This window comes from Siniperca chuatsi, linkage group LG10 (genome assembly GCF_020085105.1).
Source record: "Siniperca chuatsi isolate FFG_IHB_CAS linkage group LG10, ASM2008510v1, whole genome shotgun sequence".
Lineage (NCBI taxonomy): Eukaryota > Metazoa > Chordata > Actinopteri > Centrarchiformes > Sinipercidae > Siniperca > Siniperca chuatsi.
Window position 1 is genome coordinate 31,365,930 of NC_058051.1, and position 19,049 is coordinate 31,384,978.

The 19,049-nt window shown below is 45.2% G+C and overlaps 1 protein-coding gene across 1 annotated transcript in view; it reads left to right on the top strand.

Annotated features, from left to right (window-relative positions):
• The first annotated feature begins 3,402 nt into the window (after positions 1–3,402).
• The window catches only part of cdk16 (cyclin-dependent kinase 16), a 33,297-nt gene continuing 17,650 nt past the window's right edge, over positions 3,403–19,049 (top strand). The window contains exons 1-9 of the mRNA XM_044210933.1: positions 3,403–3,622; positions 7,484–7,678; positions 12,709–12,864; positions 13,319–13,437; positions 15,389–15,517; positions 15,668–15,724; positions 16,597–16,711; positions 18,310–18,404; positions 18,502–18,564. Coding sequence (XP_044066868.1) covers positions 7,555–7,678; positions 12,709–12,864; positions 13,319–13,437; positions 15,389–15,517; positions 15,668–15,724; positions 16,597–16,711; positions 18,310–18,404; positions 18,502–18,564 — 858 coding nt within the window. The 5' untranslated portion in view covers positions 3,403–3,622; positions 7,484–7,554. The remainder of the gene's footprint in view (positions 3,623–7,483; positions 7,679–12,708; positions 12,865–13,318; positions 13,438–15,388; positions 15,518–15,667; positions 15,725–16,596; positions 16,712–18,309; positions 18,405–18,501; positions 18,565–19,049) is intronic.

A 19,049-nucleotide genomic window follows, 5' to 3' on the forward strand; every position in this document is an offset into this window, starting at 1 on the left:
GTGTTAGCATGGAGTCTAAAACCATCAGCATACTGACATCAACCTGTAGCCTGATATGTTGTCATGATCGTCTTCATTACGTCATCCAGGTATGTTGATGAGAGGATTCAGATAAGATCACGTTATCAGCAAGGACCACCGAGCCCCGTTAGGCCACAGTCAGTGGTCGTTACCTCCAGCAGTCTGACGTCTGGCACGTTGTGGTCCGTCCAGTGCTCGAGGAAAACGAAGTCACTGCATTGGCTGTACCGGTCGAGTTTCACAGCCATTGTTACACAAGAAATCTGACTTTGTTGGAGGAAGCAAGTGAATGTGTTTCAGTTCAGTTCTCAGAACCCTGCCTGCTGTCTCTCAGGACAGCATTTGTCCTGGGACACCTTTGGGACAGACCCCTGGGTACCATGAATCAGGGGTTATCATTTACAGTTTCTCAGTCAACCCCCCTGGACAAGGTTAGCTGCTCTTTCAGTGGTAGCAGACCCTCAGCACAGGGAGCTTCTGGCCACAGAGAGATCCACTCTGCCGGCACATAGTGCCCCTGAGTCCTCTGAACAAGTGTCCAGGGCAGAGCTGCCTCCTGAGCCCACAAAATAACCTGCAGGCCGAAGTGTTGGTAGCATGCAGACTGTGTGTGACTCTCCTTTGGTGGGAGCAACTGGGCACACCCACGATTCAAGTCCTTAAGGGCAATGGATGTGCCAAATCAAGTAAATCTCACAGCATATCAGCTCTTCAGAGAGGAACTCCTCCCCAGATAATGGAGGCTGAACCCAAAGGAGGTAACCGAGATCTGGAACCACTTTACTACAGTTGCAGCTGATCTCTTTGCCTCCAAGGAAACAGCTAACTGTTCAAACTTTTTCTATGTATGGAGAGACGATCCTGCCTTGGACATGGATGTGATGGCACAGCAGAGGCCACAGGGCCTCCTGTATGTCTCCCGTCCCTTTACCCTCCTGCACTCCTACAGAGAGACCAGGTGGAACAGGTCAGCCTCATCTTATGGTCCCGAACTCGCTACAGATGATCTGGTTCTCAGGGATCACAAACCTCTTTTCAGAACAACCCTGGGATCCCTGTACGGAAGGACCTACTCTTTTCCATCCTTTCCCCCATGACAAGTAACTCAACCCCCTCAGGGACCCAGACTGTGGTCAGCACTGCGCGGAGAGCCCGGGCTGCGTCAGGTTGGTCAGTGCACACAGTTTGTACGCAGCCCTGTCTCTGCACCACGAGTCTCTTTCTCTGATCGTTTTAATACAGAGTTCGGCCTCGAGTGCCTGGGAGTTCAGACTTGGTAAGTTCAGCTCCAAACTCTGCAGGACGATCAGTTTGTAACTGAGTCAGCAGCTCAGCTTCAGCACACCTGTACCTGACTTTAATGTGACATCATCATCATCGACAGAGATGCAGATCTGTGGTGTTTATTAAAGAATCAGACTCCGTCTAATACAGACGCTCTGCCTCTGCTTGTGTTCATATTTGTTGATTAGTCTGTAAATGTGTTGATATGTGTACATATCCTGTAAAAACAAAGCTTCACATTCAGACAAACTAAATATTAGATTTACACCAAAATGTGTCTTCCTAAAGTTATTTTATCTTCTGTTTCCAAATTTACAGTGACATCAGAGCCAAAGAGCAGCTGACATCACACTGTTCTCCACAGGATGATGACCATGGACTCTGACTGAAAGCTCATCTCGGGAGGCTGTTAGCTCCTAAAACATTGGAGCAAATTTCCAAACAAACGTTATTTTAATTAACTGAACAAATATTTAAAATCTAAACAGATACTTTCTCACCTGAAAAATATCAAAACTTAGTACTCGTGACATAATAACAGCTGTAGGATGTAATTTATAACAGTTGTGAGTCTGACTCAAAATCTTCTCCATTGCCTCTGGTTGGCACGAAATGCATTCTGGGATATTCGTCTACCTCAAGTCCACACAAGTCAGCTGCCAAAGTTCAAATGTTGCTGTAGATTTCCAGTGATTGGCAGGCAGGAACAGTTTATTTATTTACTGAAAAAAATGCAGGTACATAAGTTTACCGTGATGGGTGGAGACTGGGACAGGTAAAAAGTACAGGTAGGCAGGTGCAGGTGCAGATAAGGGTTCGGGTTCGGGTTCAGGGCAGTAAAGGCATGAAGCAACATTGACAATCTAGCAACTGACTGAGGAAAAGGGGCAGGTATATGTTCTGACAGGGTGAATGGGAAATGAAACACAGGTGAGCAGGAGGGTGTGGGAGTCAGGTGACCAGGAGCCAGTCCATCTGAAAGTCTGTGCACCATTTTGCTACGGTTTCTGGTTTGAACATGTTTCCTCGAAACGGCACTTCTCTCGTTTGGTGGGTGTGTCAGAGGTGTTACCCATCAGCAGGGATGTGTATATAAACACTGCAGTATTAAAAAGGCAGGACGCTTACACAACAGGGTGTTCAACGCACCACCGTTTCTGTTTAAATAAATGTTTTGCTACGTTTTGTCAGGGCTGAATGCGGCCCAGGATTGATGGAGGAAGTCCGAGGGCATCTGGTGGACAGGTACAGAATGCAATAAAGCTTAATAGAGATGCAGGGTCCTTGGAAGTGCGATTGTGGCTGAAAGAAGCCAATAGGGAGGCAGAAGAAACACAACCGAGGCAGACGTGACAGTGATTCATGTAATTTCCTTCTTTTGTTACAGTCTGGTTGGTATTTCATTAAAAAAAAATGAAGATAAACTTTATTTACCCAAGTGGAGACATTTGATTTGGACTCTGATCAGCTGGAGGGATTTTCGTGGTAGGTTTGATCAAGTGACCAGTGTGGGATTTCAGCACGACTAACATACTCATGCTGGTTCAACCGAGAGTCTCGGGTTTGACTAACTGGGCAGGTTTAATAAGAAAACTATAGACGGGACGTAGAGACGTAGAATAATCTCCAGCAGCAACAGCTTCTTTATTGTTCGCCTTACGGCACCCCTGAGAGGACAAAGCAGCTCAAATACAGAAACACATAGTAAACACAGGACAGTCTGTTTTAATACCAACCACACTAATGGCTCCAAAATGTTAAATCCCTCATGAATGTGGATTATAATAATACTCAGACTGAAACAAGGAAACCAAACAACAACACGATATAATCAACGATGAACACTAAACTCATCATTGCTTCTATTATTATAAATCTTATTTGTATTAAAATATCACTTTCATAAATGCAAATGTACAAAAACATTGTCTTTGTTTATTGTGTTGTGTGTAAAAACGAACTATACACTAAATATATTCATTTAGTTTATTTATTTCCTGTTTTTGAGGAACAGTAATGCTTGTTCATCTCGTTTACTCTTGTTTGCTCTGCTTGTTGTTTCGACGATGTGTTTGTATAATTAAATTATTTTTAAAGTAAAGTGGGCCGGAGGCCGGGGGGGACACGGGCCGGGGGCGCCCTGCTGTGACGTCACTCACGGTGCGGTGAGAGTCTCCGTCAGGACCCGCCGGAGGAGCGGAGCCGAGCGGAACAGCAACATGGCTGCAGATTACTGGGAGCCAGAAAGATCCGAGACTCTGTCAGATTGAACCGAGCCAGCGATAACCCGGGACAGACCGGGATCCCCCCACCCCTGGTGAGTTATACACACCGCCGAGCTTCGTGTGTAACCGGGAAACCATTTTATTACATTCTGACGGAGATGTTAACGAGCAGCAGCAGATAAGCCCGCTCCGCCTCCGCTGTTATTTATAACACACTGATGACATTTACTGCAGGAAATAGACGGGTCCCGTCCCACCGCACCAATGCAGAAACATGTCGAGAGAAAACACAGAGAACATAGACGGTATCACAGAGAATCAGAGGACAACATAGCCTGCTGCTAGCTGCTAGCTGCTAGCTGCGGCTTAAACACAGAAACACACATATACACATGTAGCTTTAATTATTTATGTTCAGTGAAATCAGTGGAAGTGTTACTGACGCACTGTGACATTACAACAACACCAGGCAGTGACGTAATACAGGTAAATAACCTCAGTCAGTCAGTCAGTCAGTCAGTCAGGTGTTAGCATGTTAGCTGTCAGGTAGACAACCTGTCAGACAGTCAGGTGTTAGCATGTTAGCTGTCAGGTAGACAACCTGTCAGACAGTCAGGTGGGTGTTAGCATGTTAGCTGTCAGGTAGACAACCTGTCAGGTGTTAGCATGTTAGCTGTCAGGTAGACAACCTGTCAGACAGTCAGGTGGGTGTTAGCATGTTAGCTGTCAGGTAGACAACCTGTCAGACAGTCAGGTGTTAGCATGTTAGCTGTCAGGTAGACAACCTGTCAGACAGTCAGGTGTTAGCATGTTAGCTGTCAGGTAGACAACCTGTCAGTCAAGTGTTAGCATGTTAGCTGTCAGGTAGACAACCTGTCAGACAGTCAGGTGGGTGTTAGCATGTTAGCTGTCAGGTAGACAACCTGTCTGACAGTCAGGTGTTAGCATGTTAGCTGTCAGGTAGACAACCTGTCAGACAGTCAGGTGTTAGCATGTTAGCTGTCAGGTAGACAACCTGTCAGACAGTCAGGTGGGTGTTAGCATGTTAGCTGTCAGGTAGACAACCTGTCAGGCAGTCAGGTGTTAGCATGTTAGCTGTCAGGTAGACAACCTGTCAGACAGTCAGGTGTTAGCATGTTAGCTGTCAGGTAGACAACCTGTCAGTCAAGTGTTAGCATGTTAGCTGTCAGGTAGACAACCTGTCAGACAGTCAGGTGGGTGTTAGCATGTTAGCTGTCAGGTAGACAACCTGTCTGACAGTCAGGTGTTAGCATGTTAGCTGTCAGGTAGACAACCTGTCAGACAGTCAGGTGTTAGCATGTTAGCTGTCAGGTAGACAACCTGTCAGTCAAGTGTTAGCATGTTAGCTGTCAGGTAGACAACCTGTCAGACAGTCAGGTGGGTGTTAGCATGTTAGCTGTCAGGTAGACAACCTGTCAGACAGTCAGGTGTTAGCATGTTAGCTGTCAGGTAGACAACCTGTCAGACAGTCAGGTGTTAGCATGTTAGCTGTCAGGTAGACAACCTGTCAGACAGTCAGGTGTTAGCATGTTAGCTGTCAGGTAAACAACCTGTCAGTCAAGTGTTAGCATGTTAGCTGTCAGGTAGACAACCTGTCAGACAGTCAGGTGGGTGTTAGCATGTTAGCTGTCAGGTAGACAACCTGTCTGACAGTCAGGTGGGTGTTAGCATGTTAGCTGTCAGGTAGATTGATAATGTTAATAAAGTGATAAATGTGTCAGTTGTTCAGTAGTTTTGTTTCACTGTGTTGATATTAATATTTAGTGCTGCAGTTCAGATCACTAGTCTGTCCTTAATGGTTAATGATAGCAGTGGTGCCAGGTGTACGATAATGATCGTATTTGTACTATTATTTAGCCCTATATACGATGTACGATTAATAATTCTATTGACCCCTAAATGTACGATAATTTTGACATTTCAGAATCAGGTTTACTGCCAAGTATTTTCACACATACAAGGAATTTGCTTTGGTATTTTGGTGCAAAACAATAAACATAGTAGGCTAAGTAGAAAATATAAAGAAAGATAAAGCAAGTACTGCAAGTCAAGAAGCATAAATAGAAAATTGACAATAAGATATGAAAAATATAAAGAATCAAATTTTAAAAAATGATTATTATATATATTATTTAAATGAAAGCGCTGTGCAGTTTGTGCAGGGATGTGCAAAAGTTCACAGTATGAAGTATAAGATTATTTGCAGTGTGCATGATAGTAGTCCAGGAGATATGAGTTAATGTAACACATTGAGTCAGGTATACAGACTTTATGTTTATATAATATATATATCTAAAAAGTTTAGTGGGGGGTTAAGGTGGTGTGAGAGTCAGTGTCAGTGGGGGTCCCGGGCCTTGTTCACGAAGCCGGCTGCAGTCAGGAAGAAACTGTTTTTGCAGCGTGAGGTTTTGGTCCTGATGGACCGCAGCCTCCTGCCGAGGGGAGTGTCTGAAACAGTTTGTGTCCAGGGTGGGAGGGGTCAGCCACAATCTTTCCTGCTCGCCTCAGAGTCCTGGAGGCCTACGGGTCCTGGAGGCCTCAGAGTCCTGGAGGCCTACGTGTCCTGGAGGCCTCAGAGTCCTGGAGGCCTCAGAGTCCTGGAGGCCTCAGAGTCCTGGAGGCCTACGTGTCCTGGAGGCCTCAGAGTCCTGGAGGCCTCAGAGTCCTGGAGGCCTACGTGTCCTGGAGGCCTCAGAGTCCTGGAGGCCTCAGAGTCCTGGAGGCCTCAGAGTCCTGGAGGCCTACGTGTCCTGGAGGCCTCAGAGTCCTGGAGGCCTACGTGTCCTGGAGGGATGGTAGATTGCAGCCAATCACCTTCTCTGCGGAGCGAATGAAACACTGCAGTCTGCCCTTGTCCTTGGCGGTGGCAGCAGCGTACCAGATGGTGATGGAGGAGGTGAGGATGGACTCAGTAATGGCGGTGTAGAAGTGCACATCATTGTCTTTGGCAGGTTGAACTTCTTCAGCTGCCGCAGGAAGTACATCCTCCGCTGGGCTTCCTTGGTGGTCCACTTGAGGGTTAGGGTCTGTAGTCGTTAAGTCCTATGGTCCGTGGTTTTTTGGGGACGGGATGATGGTCATGTCTCCACTGAGGTGTTAAAGACGTCTGTGAACTCCGGAGACAGTGCTTCAGGGTGCTTTCCGGGGGTTCGGTCTCTTGAAAAGCCTGCAGACGTCCTTCTCCTGGATGGAGAGTTGTCACTGTGGTAGGGAATTCACAAGTAAAACAATACAAAGCAATGTGCACCAACACACTGAGGCAGCCATCTTGATCATCATTTCATAGTTTCATCGCTTTTTCTTGCCTTTAGAGCTGATTTGGAACCAGCCTGATTATTGATCATATGCTGACCAATAATGTAGAAAACTGACCCTGGATCTGCCATTAATGATCCAATCACATCTCTGCTGACATCCGGTGAGACAGCCAGCGTCACCTCTCACAGTCTCTTATAAACTCTTTGTCACCGCTGTCTGTGGTCAAACCAGCGTTTGGTTTATTTATCCTCAAGTTTGGTTTCATGAAGTGTTTCGCTGTCAGCCGTTTGCTTCCACGCTGGGACGCACAGTGAGTCCTGTAGTCTGCATAATCAATACTGGCCTGGAGTCGCAGTCCGGTCCACTCGTTCACCTGCAGATGTTCTGTGAACCACAACACCTTCAAGCACCTCGCTGTCATTCATAGACATTAAAACCTCTAAAGTCTGGACTTTGTCAACACGTCCAAACACGTGTTCATTAAAGATGTAGAATAACTCCAGATTTGTTTCTGTTCATTGTCCAGCTGCTGGAGTTCACTTCTTTTTGTTCTGTCAGCATAACTTGATTAAAAACGGAAACAAATTTACTTTTGCAACCCGGGTCCTTCAAGTGTTGATGTGATACTTATATTTTGGCATTTTATCATCTACTTACTATGTTTACCTGTCCAGGTGTGGTCTCCAGGCTGGCTGCTCCGCCCCCCTCAGCGTCACGCCCCCCCCTGCCCCCCCGGCCCCCCCTTATGGAGAGGATGAGGAAGATCAAACGACAGCTGTCACTCACTCTGGGGAGGGGAGGGGCCGGGAGAGGGGACAGGACGCTGAGTGACACCATCAGCCAGGAAGTGACATCACACAGTGACTCAGGTAAAACACACACACACACATACACACACACAGTAGCCTGTTAGCTCCCTCAGGTGTATCAGCAGGTAGGTGAATGTGATTAATGATCCAGAATCAGGTTTGTTCTATAAACCTAGGGATGCCCAGATCGATCGTTATCGGGCGATATTCACAAACAATATGCTGGAGATTGGAATGAATGTTTTCCTGTTGCCGATCGCGAAAACAGATCGAGGACGCACATTGTATTTGTTTACTAGCGGATCTTGACCGCGCAGACGCATAGCAGCAACATACAGAAGTATGTAGTCAAGATGGCGGCGAAGCTAATGAAAACGACGATTTATTTATCTCGTGTTGTGTCTAACTGTAGTGGATCATAACATATCGGGTTTGGAATTAATCTGCAGATGCTTCTGTTCAAATTGAGACCAAATGTTTCTATGGATGTCAGTTTTTGAGCCACGACAAAGGCCAAAATGTGGCCTGCAACAGACGAGGTAAGCCTTGTTGGTATAAAACACAGAGGTCCAAAGCCGATCGCTATAGAGATCACTTTCCAGCCATGCTGGATTTATTCCACACTTGCCTGGCATATTCAGTGTTCGGTAACAGGCTCATCAAGGCGAGGAAGAAAGGAGAGGGAGAGATGATGACGTGTCTGAGCGATTTCTGATTCTGAGCAATTTAATTATAATGACTTGAACAAAACTTTAGCCAAAATATAGGACAGCGTTATGTGGTTCATTTGAATTTCAAGGACTTTTTAAGCACTTTGTTTTAAAAAAGGGGGCTATTTTCAAGGTATTCCAGTACTACGCTATAACAAAACAAAAAACGATCAGTATCCGATATGGCTCAAAGACGATTGGCAATCGGTATCGGTGGCAAAAAACGTGATCGGGGCATCCCTACTATAAACATGTCGTCAACTGAACTGAGTCCCTCAGAGGACCTGAACCTGGTCCTGGGACCAGTTAAGCATGTCATTGTTAAGCAACACGATTGTCAGTTTCCATTATTAACTTCCTGTTTTTCGTTGGTCCATTTCATCTGATGGACTTACCTGTGAACACCTGAACACACCTGGGAAATATAACACCTGATGACATCATCAGTTTATGACTGTCAGTGGAAGTAGTAGTCTGCAGTGGATTGTGGGATAATGAGGACTACAGTACACGTCAGGTGTTCCTGTGTCCTTGTGAAACGTCATCTTTTGCGGTCAAAGTACTGTCCCAATACAAAAGTTTGCATTTTGCCAAGAACGGTTAAAATTCCCGAAGTGTTCTCGACACGCCCATTTTACTGAGGATGCGTTGGTTGGTAACTTGTATGGACTTGATAGCACAAATATCCCAGCATTCATTTCGGGTTTCAAGCAAGGAGCAGAAAGCAGCAGAGAAAGCCAACAGCAGAATGTTTTTTACAATTTTCATGTGCTATTTCATCACTAAATTCACTTCTGAGAAATGTTGAGGCGAGAAATCAACTGTGTAGTTTTTGAATATTGGAAGTTTTATGAAAATTGATGGTGATTTGAAAATGTGCTCCAACATTTTTGGAGTTGAGAAGCTCCACAGGCGCCTGCAGGGGCAGCTAGCTAGCCAGCCGGCCAGTCTGGCTCGCAGACCGGTCACGGAGCCGTCTCGGCCCAGTCACACATTGCAGCTGACGCCTTCAGCAACAGTGGCAGAGGAAAGCCAGGCCCACAACTGTAAGATATTTTAAATTTTCGTACGGCTGTTATTCTGTCATTACGCTCTGAGTAATGTTGTAACATTTGAACGGAAATCAAGAGACATCTGGCTCGTGATGTACAGAAAAGTCTTGGTTCATGAAACTTAGAAGCACTTTTGAAAAAAATGAAATAAACAACAGAAGCAGTATGATAGGGAACTGTCGTTGCTTTCATTGTACAGTTTGGGTTACAGTGCTTGCTTTTTATTTGCTTTTATTTTATAGAATTTTAATTTTTCTCTACTGTGCTTATTTATGCACCAATATATCAAACCGAATTCCTTGTACGTGAAAACCTACTTGGCAATAAGCCCGATTCTGAGCTGGTTGTTGAGTGATAAAGCCTGGCTGTTGTTTGCAGCGCGACCCTCTCTGCCGGGGGTGTTGCCCAATAGAACGCATCGTCTCAAACTGCCACCGGCGTTCTGTGTGCTCGTGAACTTACGAGTTCATTCTTCAAAGAAGGACTAGCAAGAACGTTCTGCACGAGAACACAAGTCCTTTCTTTGTATTCTTGGCATCGAGAAATGCTGCTGTTGTACGTATTTGTTTGATTTTTGTTTTTAAATGTGGAGTGTGAAGTAGGCGGAGTCTAACATGTGACAGTTAGCTATCAGCTGACATCAGGTGATGGTGGCTGAGCTCTATTTGTTCGTACAGGTGTAGTGTTTGTTAAGTAGCAGCATGGACAGGTAAACTGTAGCTCAGGTGTCTCAGCAGGTATGATAATCGCTCTGATAAACTTTGTGTAACATCTCACAGAAACAGAACCTTTAACATGGATGTAGATTCACAGCGAACTCAGTCTGAAGCTCAGAGAAGCAGGTTGTGACTGGAAGGTCGCCGGTTTGATTCCCGAACCAGCAGGATAACTCTGAGTAAAGTGAAGAAGCAGCATTACCAACACTGAGGTGCTCTTGAGCAAGGCACTGAACACCTGACTGCTCCAGTGGTGCTGCTCATTAACACATCAGACTGGGTGTACTGGTTTTACTGGGCAGGTTCAGGTGTGAATGTGGAGCTGTGTGAACTGTGAGTGAAATAAACAGCCACCTGACTCCTCCCTCTCATCTGATTGGTTGGTTGGATCTATGATTTTGATTGGTTGTCTCTTGGAACTGTAAATCAATCAGTTAATCGATCTGCTGTTTTTTCTTCTCCTGTTTTTCTACTGAATCAACCAATCAACATCCTCCATCATCCCTTCATCACTCCTCCATCATCCCACCACCACTCCTCCATCATCCCTTCATCACTCCTCCATCATCCCACCACCACTCCTCCATCATCCCTCCATCATCCCTTCATCACTCCTCCATCATCCCACCACCACTCCTCCATCATCCCTTCATCACTCCTCCATCATCCCTTCATCACTCCTCCATCATCCCACCACCACTCCTCCATCATCCCTTCATCATTCCTCCATCATCCCTCCACCAATCCTCCATCATCCCTTCATCACTCCTCCATCATCCCACCACCACTCCTCCATCATCCCTTCATCACTCCTCCATCATCCCACCACCAATCCTCCATCATCCCTTCATCACTCCTCCATCATCCCTCCATCACTCCTCCATCATCCCTCCACCACTCCTCCATCATCCCTCCACCACTCCTCCATCATCCCTCCATCATCCCTTCATCATTCCTCCATCATCCCACCACCACTCCTCCATCATCCCTTCATCATTCCTCCATCATCCCACCACCACTCCTCCATCATCCCTTCATCACTCCTCCATCATCCCTCCATCATCCCTTCATCACTCCTCCATCATCCCACCACCACTCCTCCATCATCCCTTCATCACTCCTCCATCATCCCTTCATCACTCCATCATCCCACATCACTCCTCCATCATCCCTTTATTCCCTTTCCTCCATCATCCCTCCATCACTCCTCCATCATCCCTCCATCATCCCACCACCACTCCTTCATCCACCCACCACCACTCCTCCATCATCCCTCCATCACTCCTCCATCATCCCTCCATCATCCCACCACCACTCCTTCATCATCCCACCACCACTCCTCCATCATCCCACCACCACTCCTCCATAATCTCTCCATCATCCCACCACCACTCCATCATCCCACCACCACTCCTCCATCATCCCTCCATCATCCCACCACCACTCCTCCATCATCCCACCATCATCCCACCACCACTCCTCCATCATCTCTCCTTCATCTCTTCATTTCACCATCATCTCTCCTTCACCCCTCCTTTATCTCTCCTCCATCATCTCTCCTTCACTCCCATCATCCGTCCACTACTCCATCATCCCTCCATCACTCCTCCATCATCCCACCACCACTTCTCCATCATCCCTTCATCATCCCCCATCATCCCACCACCACTCCTCCATCATCCCTCCATCACCCCACCACCACTTCTCCATCATGCCTTCATCACTCCTCCATCATCCCACCACCACTTCTCCATCATCCCTCCATCATCCCACCACCACTACTCCATCATCCCTCCATCACTACTCCATCATCCCTCCACCATTCCTCCATCATCCGTCCACTACTCCATCATCCCACCACCACTTCTCCATCATCCCTTCATCATCCCCCATCATCCCACCACCACTCCTTCATCATCCCTTCATCACTCCTCCATCATCCCACCACCACTCCTCCATCATCCCACCACCACTCCTACTTCATCCCTCCTTTATCTCTCCTCCATCATCCCTCCTTCATCACTTCATCTAATCATCATCTCTCCTTCATCCCTCCTTTATCTCTCCTCCATCATCCCTTCATCACTCATCCTTCCATCATCCCTGCTTTATCTCTCCTCCATCATCTCTCCATCATCTCACCTTCATCCCACCTTTATCTCTCCTCCATCATCTCTTCTTCATCCCTCCTTAATCTCTCCTCCATCATCTCTTCTTCATCCCTCCTTCACTCCCATCATCCGTCCACTACTCCATCATCCCTCCATCATCCCTCCATCATCCCTCCTTCACTCCCATCATCCATCCACTACTCCATCATCCCTCCATAATCCCTCCATCATCCCACCACCACTTTTCCATCATCCGTCCACTACTCCTCCATCATCCCTCCATCACTCATCCATCATCCCTCCGTCATCTCACCACTCCTCCATGACCCGTCCACTCCTCCATCATCCCTCCATTGTCCCACCACCACTCCTCCATCATCTGTCCACTACTCCATCATTATCCATCACTCCTCCATCATCTCTCCATCATCTTTTCTTCATCCCTCCATCATCCCTCCTTTATCTCTCCTTCTTCATCTCTCCATCACCCCCCCACCCCAGAGGTGGCGTCTCTTCGTGGTTCCTCTGGAGGTTTGAAGGTTCGAGATTCGTCGTCTTCAGTTCAGTCTCTTCTTCAGTCGTACAGCAGCTCACTGAGGAAACCTCGAGGCCTTGGACGCAGCCTGAGCTCCTACCTGAACCACACTGCACGCCTTGGTACTAATACTGCAAATACATATAATACAAATAATACATTACCTGAACCACACTTCCAGACTGGGTACTAGTACTATAATCATGTACTATGTATACATGGAGTTTGTGGTGAAACTTGTTTTTTTGTTTTCTGTCACAATATGAATTTTGTATGCCTCGTCCACCCTGATCACACTGTTTAACAGAATGAAGGAAAATTAGGGGTCTGAAGTACATAAAGATGAAATATATATATATATATATATATATATATATATATATATATATGCACACACTGACTGACTGACTGACTGACTGACTGACAGGACATGTGGATGATTAATTTGTCTTTTTAAAGTCATGAATCTTAAGTACACCTAACTTAGTGTAGTACTGCTGTCATATGCTGCGTTCATGTTCTGTGTGTGTGTGTGTGTTACTGTGTGTGACTGTGTATATGTGTATGTATTTTCAGAGATCGTCCATGAGGATGTGAAGATGAGTTCAGATGGAGAAAGTGATCCGGCTTCTTCTTCAGATGACGTTCAGAGTCCAGTTAGAGTCAGACTGAGAAACAAGAAGATCTCTACTGAGGTACACACACAGGCTGTGGTTCACGAGGTAGAGCGGGTCGTCCACTGATCACAGAGTTGGCGGTTTGATCTCCACCTCCTCCTGTCCACATGTCAAAATGTCCTTGAGCAAGACACTGAACCCCAGAGTGCTCCCTGATGGTTGGCCAGCACAGCGTGTGGTAGCTCGCTCCCATCGGTTTGTGCCTGAATGGGCATGCAAATGAGCGGCAAAAACCTTGTAAAGCTCTTTGGATAAAAGTGCTATATAAATGTAGCCATTGACACACACATATACACACACAGTGGTCAACCGTGATTGGCTGCACCCACAAAGGTCAGAGCAGCTTGGGTGAAAATTCAACAAATTTGAAGCACAAAAGCTGTTTTTCTGCAATAATGTGAATACGACATGAAACCCATGACCAGAGATGAAGGTGCTGCTGTCTGGCTGTCCTATATACAGAGAATCATAGTTTTTCCAGTCAACAGAAGAAGAGACTTGTGTTTCTACTTCTTTACAGTGGATGTCAAACCTTTCAGGAATTGGTTGTGCTTCCATGTGTACCTTGTCTTCACCAAGCCACTGGTTCAGGTTTCTGGGAGCACATCATAAATTCTCACAAGGAAGCTAATCTTATGTCCATCCTTTTCCCACAGGTCTTTCAAGTTGATTTTCCTCTTCTGATCTACCTGCATCACTAATACTCACTTTTTCTGCAGACTTGTCACGCATTTGCAAAGACCCCTTTTTCGAGACTGCACCTTCCCAACAATGTCACCACACTTGAGTGCAGCTTTTAACTGCTGAACAGCCTCAGCTGGTCCCCACGTCCTTCCTGCTGCTGCATTAGTTGGTGCAGATGCCTGGACAAACTTGTCCTGGGATTCAGAAAGAGTCATCTTAAGTTTGACAATAGTGCACCCCAAATGCCAAATCATACGTGTATGCTCAAAGCAGCCTGCATAGCCTGATATCCCTGCCTTCTGTACAGATGTACCAATGTGGTTGTTTTTCTCTAAATAAGCAGACAACCTTTGCACAGTGACACTGAAAAAGATTTTCCGCTCAACATGTGGAAGATTTATTGCTGAAACTATCTGAATTCCAGAGGAATCTTTTTCCTTGGGAATCAGGACTCCTGCATGCTGCCATATCTTAGGAATGAGCTTTTTCTTTCAGATCACCTTCATCTGTGTCCATAAGAAGGGCAGGACTCCTGGGGCAGTCTTGTAGAGTTTGTATTCTACAAACCAGGTGCTGGGGGGACTTGCATTGAGCTGCTGACATGAAGGGTGGATAAGTGGCATATCTGGTAGAAATATGAATCCTCCTTCTTTTGCTTTGTAAAGATCTGTAGAGGTCCTTTTATAGAATCGTGTATCGAAAGCGGTTTCTTCTTCCTTTGGAGCCTGAGCTTTTCTTTCCTCAGAGTAGCAAGTCATGCCTTTAGTTCTGCTTGTGAGATGGTGGTTCCTTATTTCTCCTCCATGTTGGATCTCCACTGTTTCTTCAGTTGCCACCTCTTCTTGATGAAGACTTCTACTTCTATCTCCCTTTGCCTCCTTGATTTGGACTGAATCTTTCTGGTCCATACTTTTTAGTTCCCCCATTTGTTCAGTTCTCTTCTCCATTGTGCCCTTTAGACTGCTGAGGAGTCTGCACAGGTCCTCATTGACCACTGCCCAGCCCCTGAAGCTCCCCACCCCCTTCATAGATGTTTAATCGATTCAAACCCACTACAACCCCCAGGCACTTTACGATACTTCCTGATGTGTTTTAAAGCTTAAGATTAATTTAGAAATGAATCGACTATCACCTGCTGTAATTTAACACTTTACAAAATAATGTTTCTGTCCAGACTGAAGTTAAATACTTTCAGATTAAAACAGTTTGTTAATTAATGCAGTCAGAATTAACGTGTTTCCTGTCTGTGTGTGTGTGTTTCCTGTCTCTCTCTGTTGTGTTTCAGGACATTAACAAACGTCTCTCATTACCGGCCGACATTCGTCTTCCAGACGGTTACCTGGAGAAGTTTAATCTGATTGGTCCAGCTCTGTTTGAGCAGCCAATCAGCAGAAGGCTGCGCAGAGTGTCTCTGGTACGTCTACCTGCTTCTACTCTACGTGTTTCAAATGTAGGAGCTTCATAGGTTTTGTTGTATTTGGTGTCTTAGGCCAGATTATATTAACCCTCTCTGTCTCTCTGTCTCTCTGTGTGTTGTTCTGTCTGTCTGTCTCTGTGTCTGTAGTCAGAGATTGGTTTTGGGAAACTGGAGACATACATCAAACTGGACAAACTGGGAGAGGTGAGGACACACCTGATTGTTTCTGTGTTGATGTAAACAGAACAAACTGTTTAATTCCAATCTGTTTAATAAAGTTTAATACAAAAACACAAACACATCAGACACTGCTGGATCCACTGTGGTGGATTTGGGACTCTTAAGTTCTGCTGCAGTTCTTCCTGTCTGATGGAGGTTCATCACACAGCGGAAGACTGAGACGGTGTTAATCTGGTTCTTCATCCTCCTCTCAGCAGCTGTGTCCAGTCAGACCAGTTTATTCAGTCTGCTGGTATGACTGGTCTCCATGTTTCCTCCTGAGTACAAATAAGTCTACATCAGAGGGACAAACTATCCTCTGTTGTTTGTTAAACACTGAAGGATCTCAGTTTCCTCTGGAACACTCTGCTCTGTTGTCTCTGTTGTTTGAACAGTCCAGTGTGTTTCTAGTTTATCCACCAGTATCAGGCCAGTATGAGTGAGGATCTAGGAGATCAGAGAACTTTTGGAGGTTTCAGGTTCCTGAGTTGAAGTGAAGTCAGAGGTGAGTGAACAGTAAAACTGCTGCTCATCATCACCTCTGAGACGCTGCCATCCAGCCAAAGTCACTGCAGCCGGCAGGTGAGGCCTGTCATCCAGGATCCAGAGTGTCAGGGTATAGCTGGTCTTCCAGAAGCTTTTAAATACAGCAGGTGAAGTGGGGCTAGATGGTGTTGAAATTTCTGGAAAAGACAAATATTGTGACTCCAACAGTCTTCTGTTGAGTCCCAGTTAACCCTCAGCTCTGGTCCTGGTCATCAGCTGGTCTCTCACCTGTCTCTCTCTCACCTCTCCCTCCCTACCTATCTCTAACCTGTCTGTCTCTCACCTGCCTATCTCTACCTGTTTGTCTGTAGGGGACCTATGCTACAGTGTATAAAGGTCGCAGTAAACTGACTGATAACCTCGTGGCTCTGAAGGAAATTCGACTGGAACATGAAGAAGGAGCTCCATGTACTGCTATCAGAGAAGGTACTACAGTATTAATACTGTACTACAGTAGTAAAACTACAGTTTGTGCTGTACAGGCTGCTAGCATCATTACAGTTTAGTGTAACACACAGACTAGAGTATCAGTGGTATTACAGTATTCAGTAGTACTACAGTATCAGTATTATTACATTATCAATATTATTACAGTAGTCAGGATGTGTTTCTCAGCAGAAACTTCAATTTCAGTTTGTTTATTTAAGTTAAAAAATAGTTCAATTACTGCTTCCTCCAGTCCACATGTCGAAGTGTCCTTGGGCAAGACACTGAACCCCAAATTGTTCCTGAGGCTCTGCCTTCGGTGTGTGTGTGTGTGAATGAGTTAGTGTCTTTGAACTGATGAGCAGTTGGCACCTTGGTCTTTAAACAGTTTCCTCCTTTTCAATTTAAATGCAATTCAATTTATATAGTGCCAATTCATAACAGAGGTTATCTCATTGCACTTTTCCTATAAAGCAGGTCTAAACTGGACTAGTTTTTCGGCATCATTTTGAGACAGGATGTGCATGATTTTTGCAATGTTACGTAGGTGAAAGAAGGCAGTCCTTGAAGTTTGTTTCATGTGGGAGTTAAAGGATAAATCCTGATCAAAGATAACTCCGAGGTTCCTTACGGTGCTGCTGGAGGCCAGGGCAATGCCATCTAGAGTAACTATATCTCTAGATGATGTGTCTCGGAGGTGTTTGGGGCCAAGTACAATAACTTCAGTTTTGTCAGTTTAACATCAGAAAATTGCAGGTCATCCAGGTTTTTATGTCCTTAAGGCATGTTGAAGTTGTTGAACTGTTTAGTTTCATCTGGCTCGATGGATAAATATAATTGGGTATCATCCGCATAACAATGAAAGTTTATGGAGTGTTTCCTAATAATATTGCCTAGAGGAAGCATATATAAGCTGAATAGAATCGGTCCGAGCACAGAACCTTGTGGAACTCCGTGACTAACTTTGGCATGCACAGAGGACTCACCGTTAACATGTACAAACTGAGATAGATAGGATTTAAACCAGCTTAGTGCGGCTCCTTTAATGCCAATTGAATGTTCCAGTCTCTGTAATAGAATGTGATGGTCAATTGTGTTGAATGCAGCACTAAGATCTAACAAGACAAGTACAGAGACAAGTCCGTTGTCTGATGCAATTAAAAGGTCATTTGTAATTTTCATCAGTGCTGTCTCCGTGCTATGATGCACTCTAAATCCTGACTGAAAATCCTCAAATAAACTATTGTTTATTGTTTAGAAAGTCACACAACTGATTGGCGACTGCTTTCTCAAGGATCTTAGAGAGAAAGGGAAGGTCAGATATAGGTCTATAGTTGGCTAAAACCCCCGGATCAAGAGTGGGCTTTTTAAGAAAAGGTATTAATCCTTTGAAGTTAGTAACTGTATTGTAATGTGTATTTAATTTTCTTTTTATAAAATTGGTATTGAAAAAAAGATTGTTCAGGAACTGGTATCGAAGTCAAGGTATCAGTACCAGTACAGACATCGAAAATTTTTTAACGATTCCCAGCCCTAGTGTATTAATGTGTGTTTGTGTATTAATGTGTGTGTATTAATGTGTGTGTTTTCTCCCTCAGTGTCTCTGTTGAAGGATCTGAAACACGCCAACATCGTCACGCTTCATGACATCATCCACACGCAGAAATCCCTCACACTGGTGTTTGAGTATCTGGTGAGACATACACACACACACACACACACACACACACACACACACACCTTGATATTGGGTGTATTGAGCCTTTAATGATGTTTCTTGTTTGTTTCAGGACAAAGATCTGAAACAGTATCTGGATGACTGTGGAAACATCATCCATGTTCACAATGTCAAAGTGAGAAAACTTTTAATGTATCTGTTACTTTCAGCACTACTGATACTGTCGCTCACCTGTTGCTCACCTGCCCCCCCCCTTTGTCGCTCACCTGCTGCTCACCTGTCGTTCACATGCTGCTCACCTGCTGTTCACCTGTTGTTCACCTGTGCTTTTGATGTCTGCCACTCGTCACTCTTTCTGGTTTCACTGTGGATATACAGAGCTATGTCTGCTGATATTCAGCCTGCCAGAGTCATATCCAACCAGACCACGTTTGAGCTGCAGATAAACACATGCTAGGAGCGTGGCAGGATGCTCTGCCTTACAAGACGACTTCAGGGGAAAGAAATCCCCACAGGCTTTGTCAGGAAGTTGGTTTGTTGTGGATGAGGTTTGATTTTATTTGAACCAAACCCCAAACAGCAGCTCTGAACTGGATATATTTTGATCTGAAACTGTTTGATGACTGAACAGTTTACCTGTGATTCTTTGTACTGTTTTTT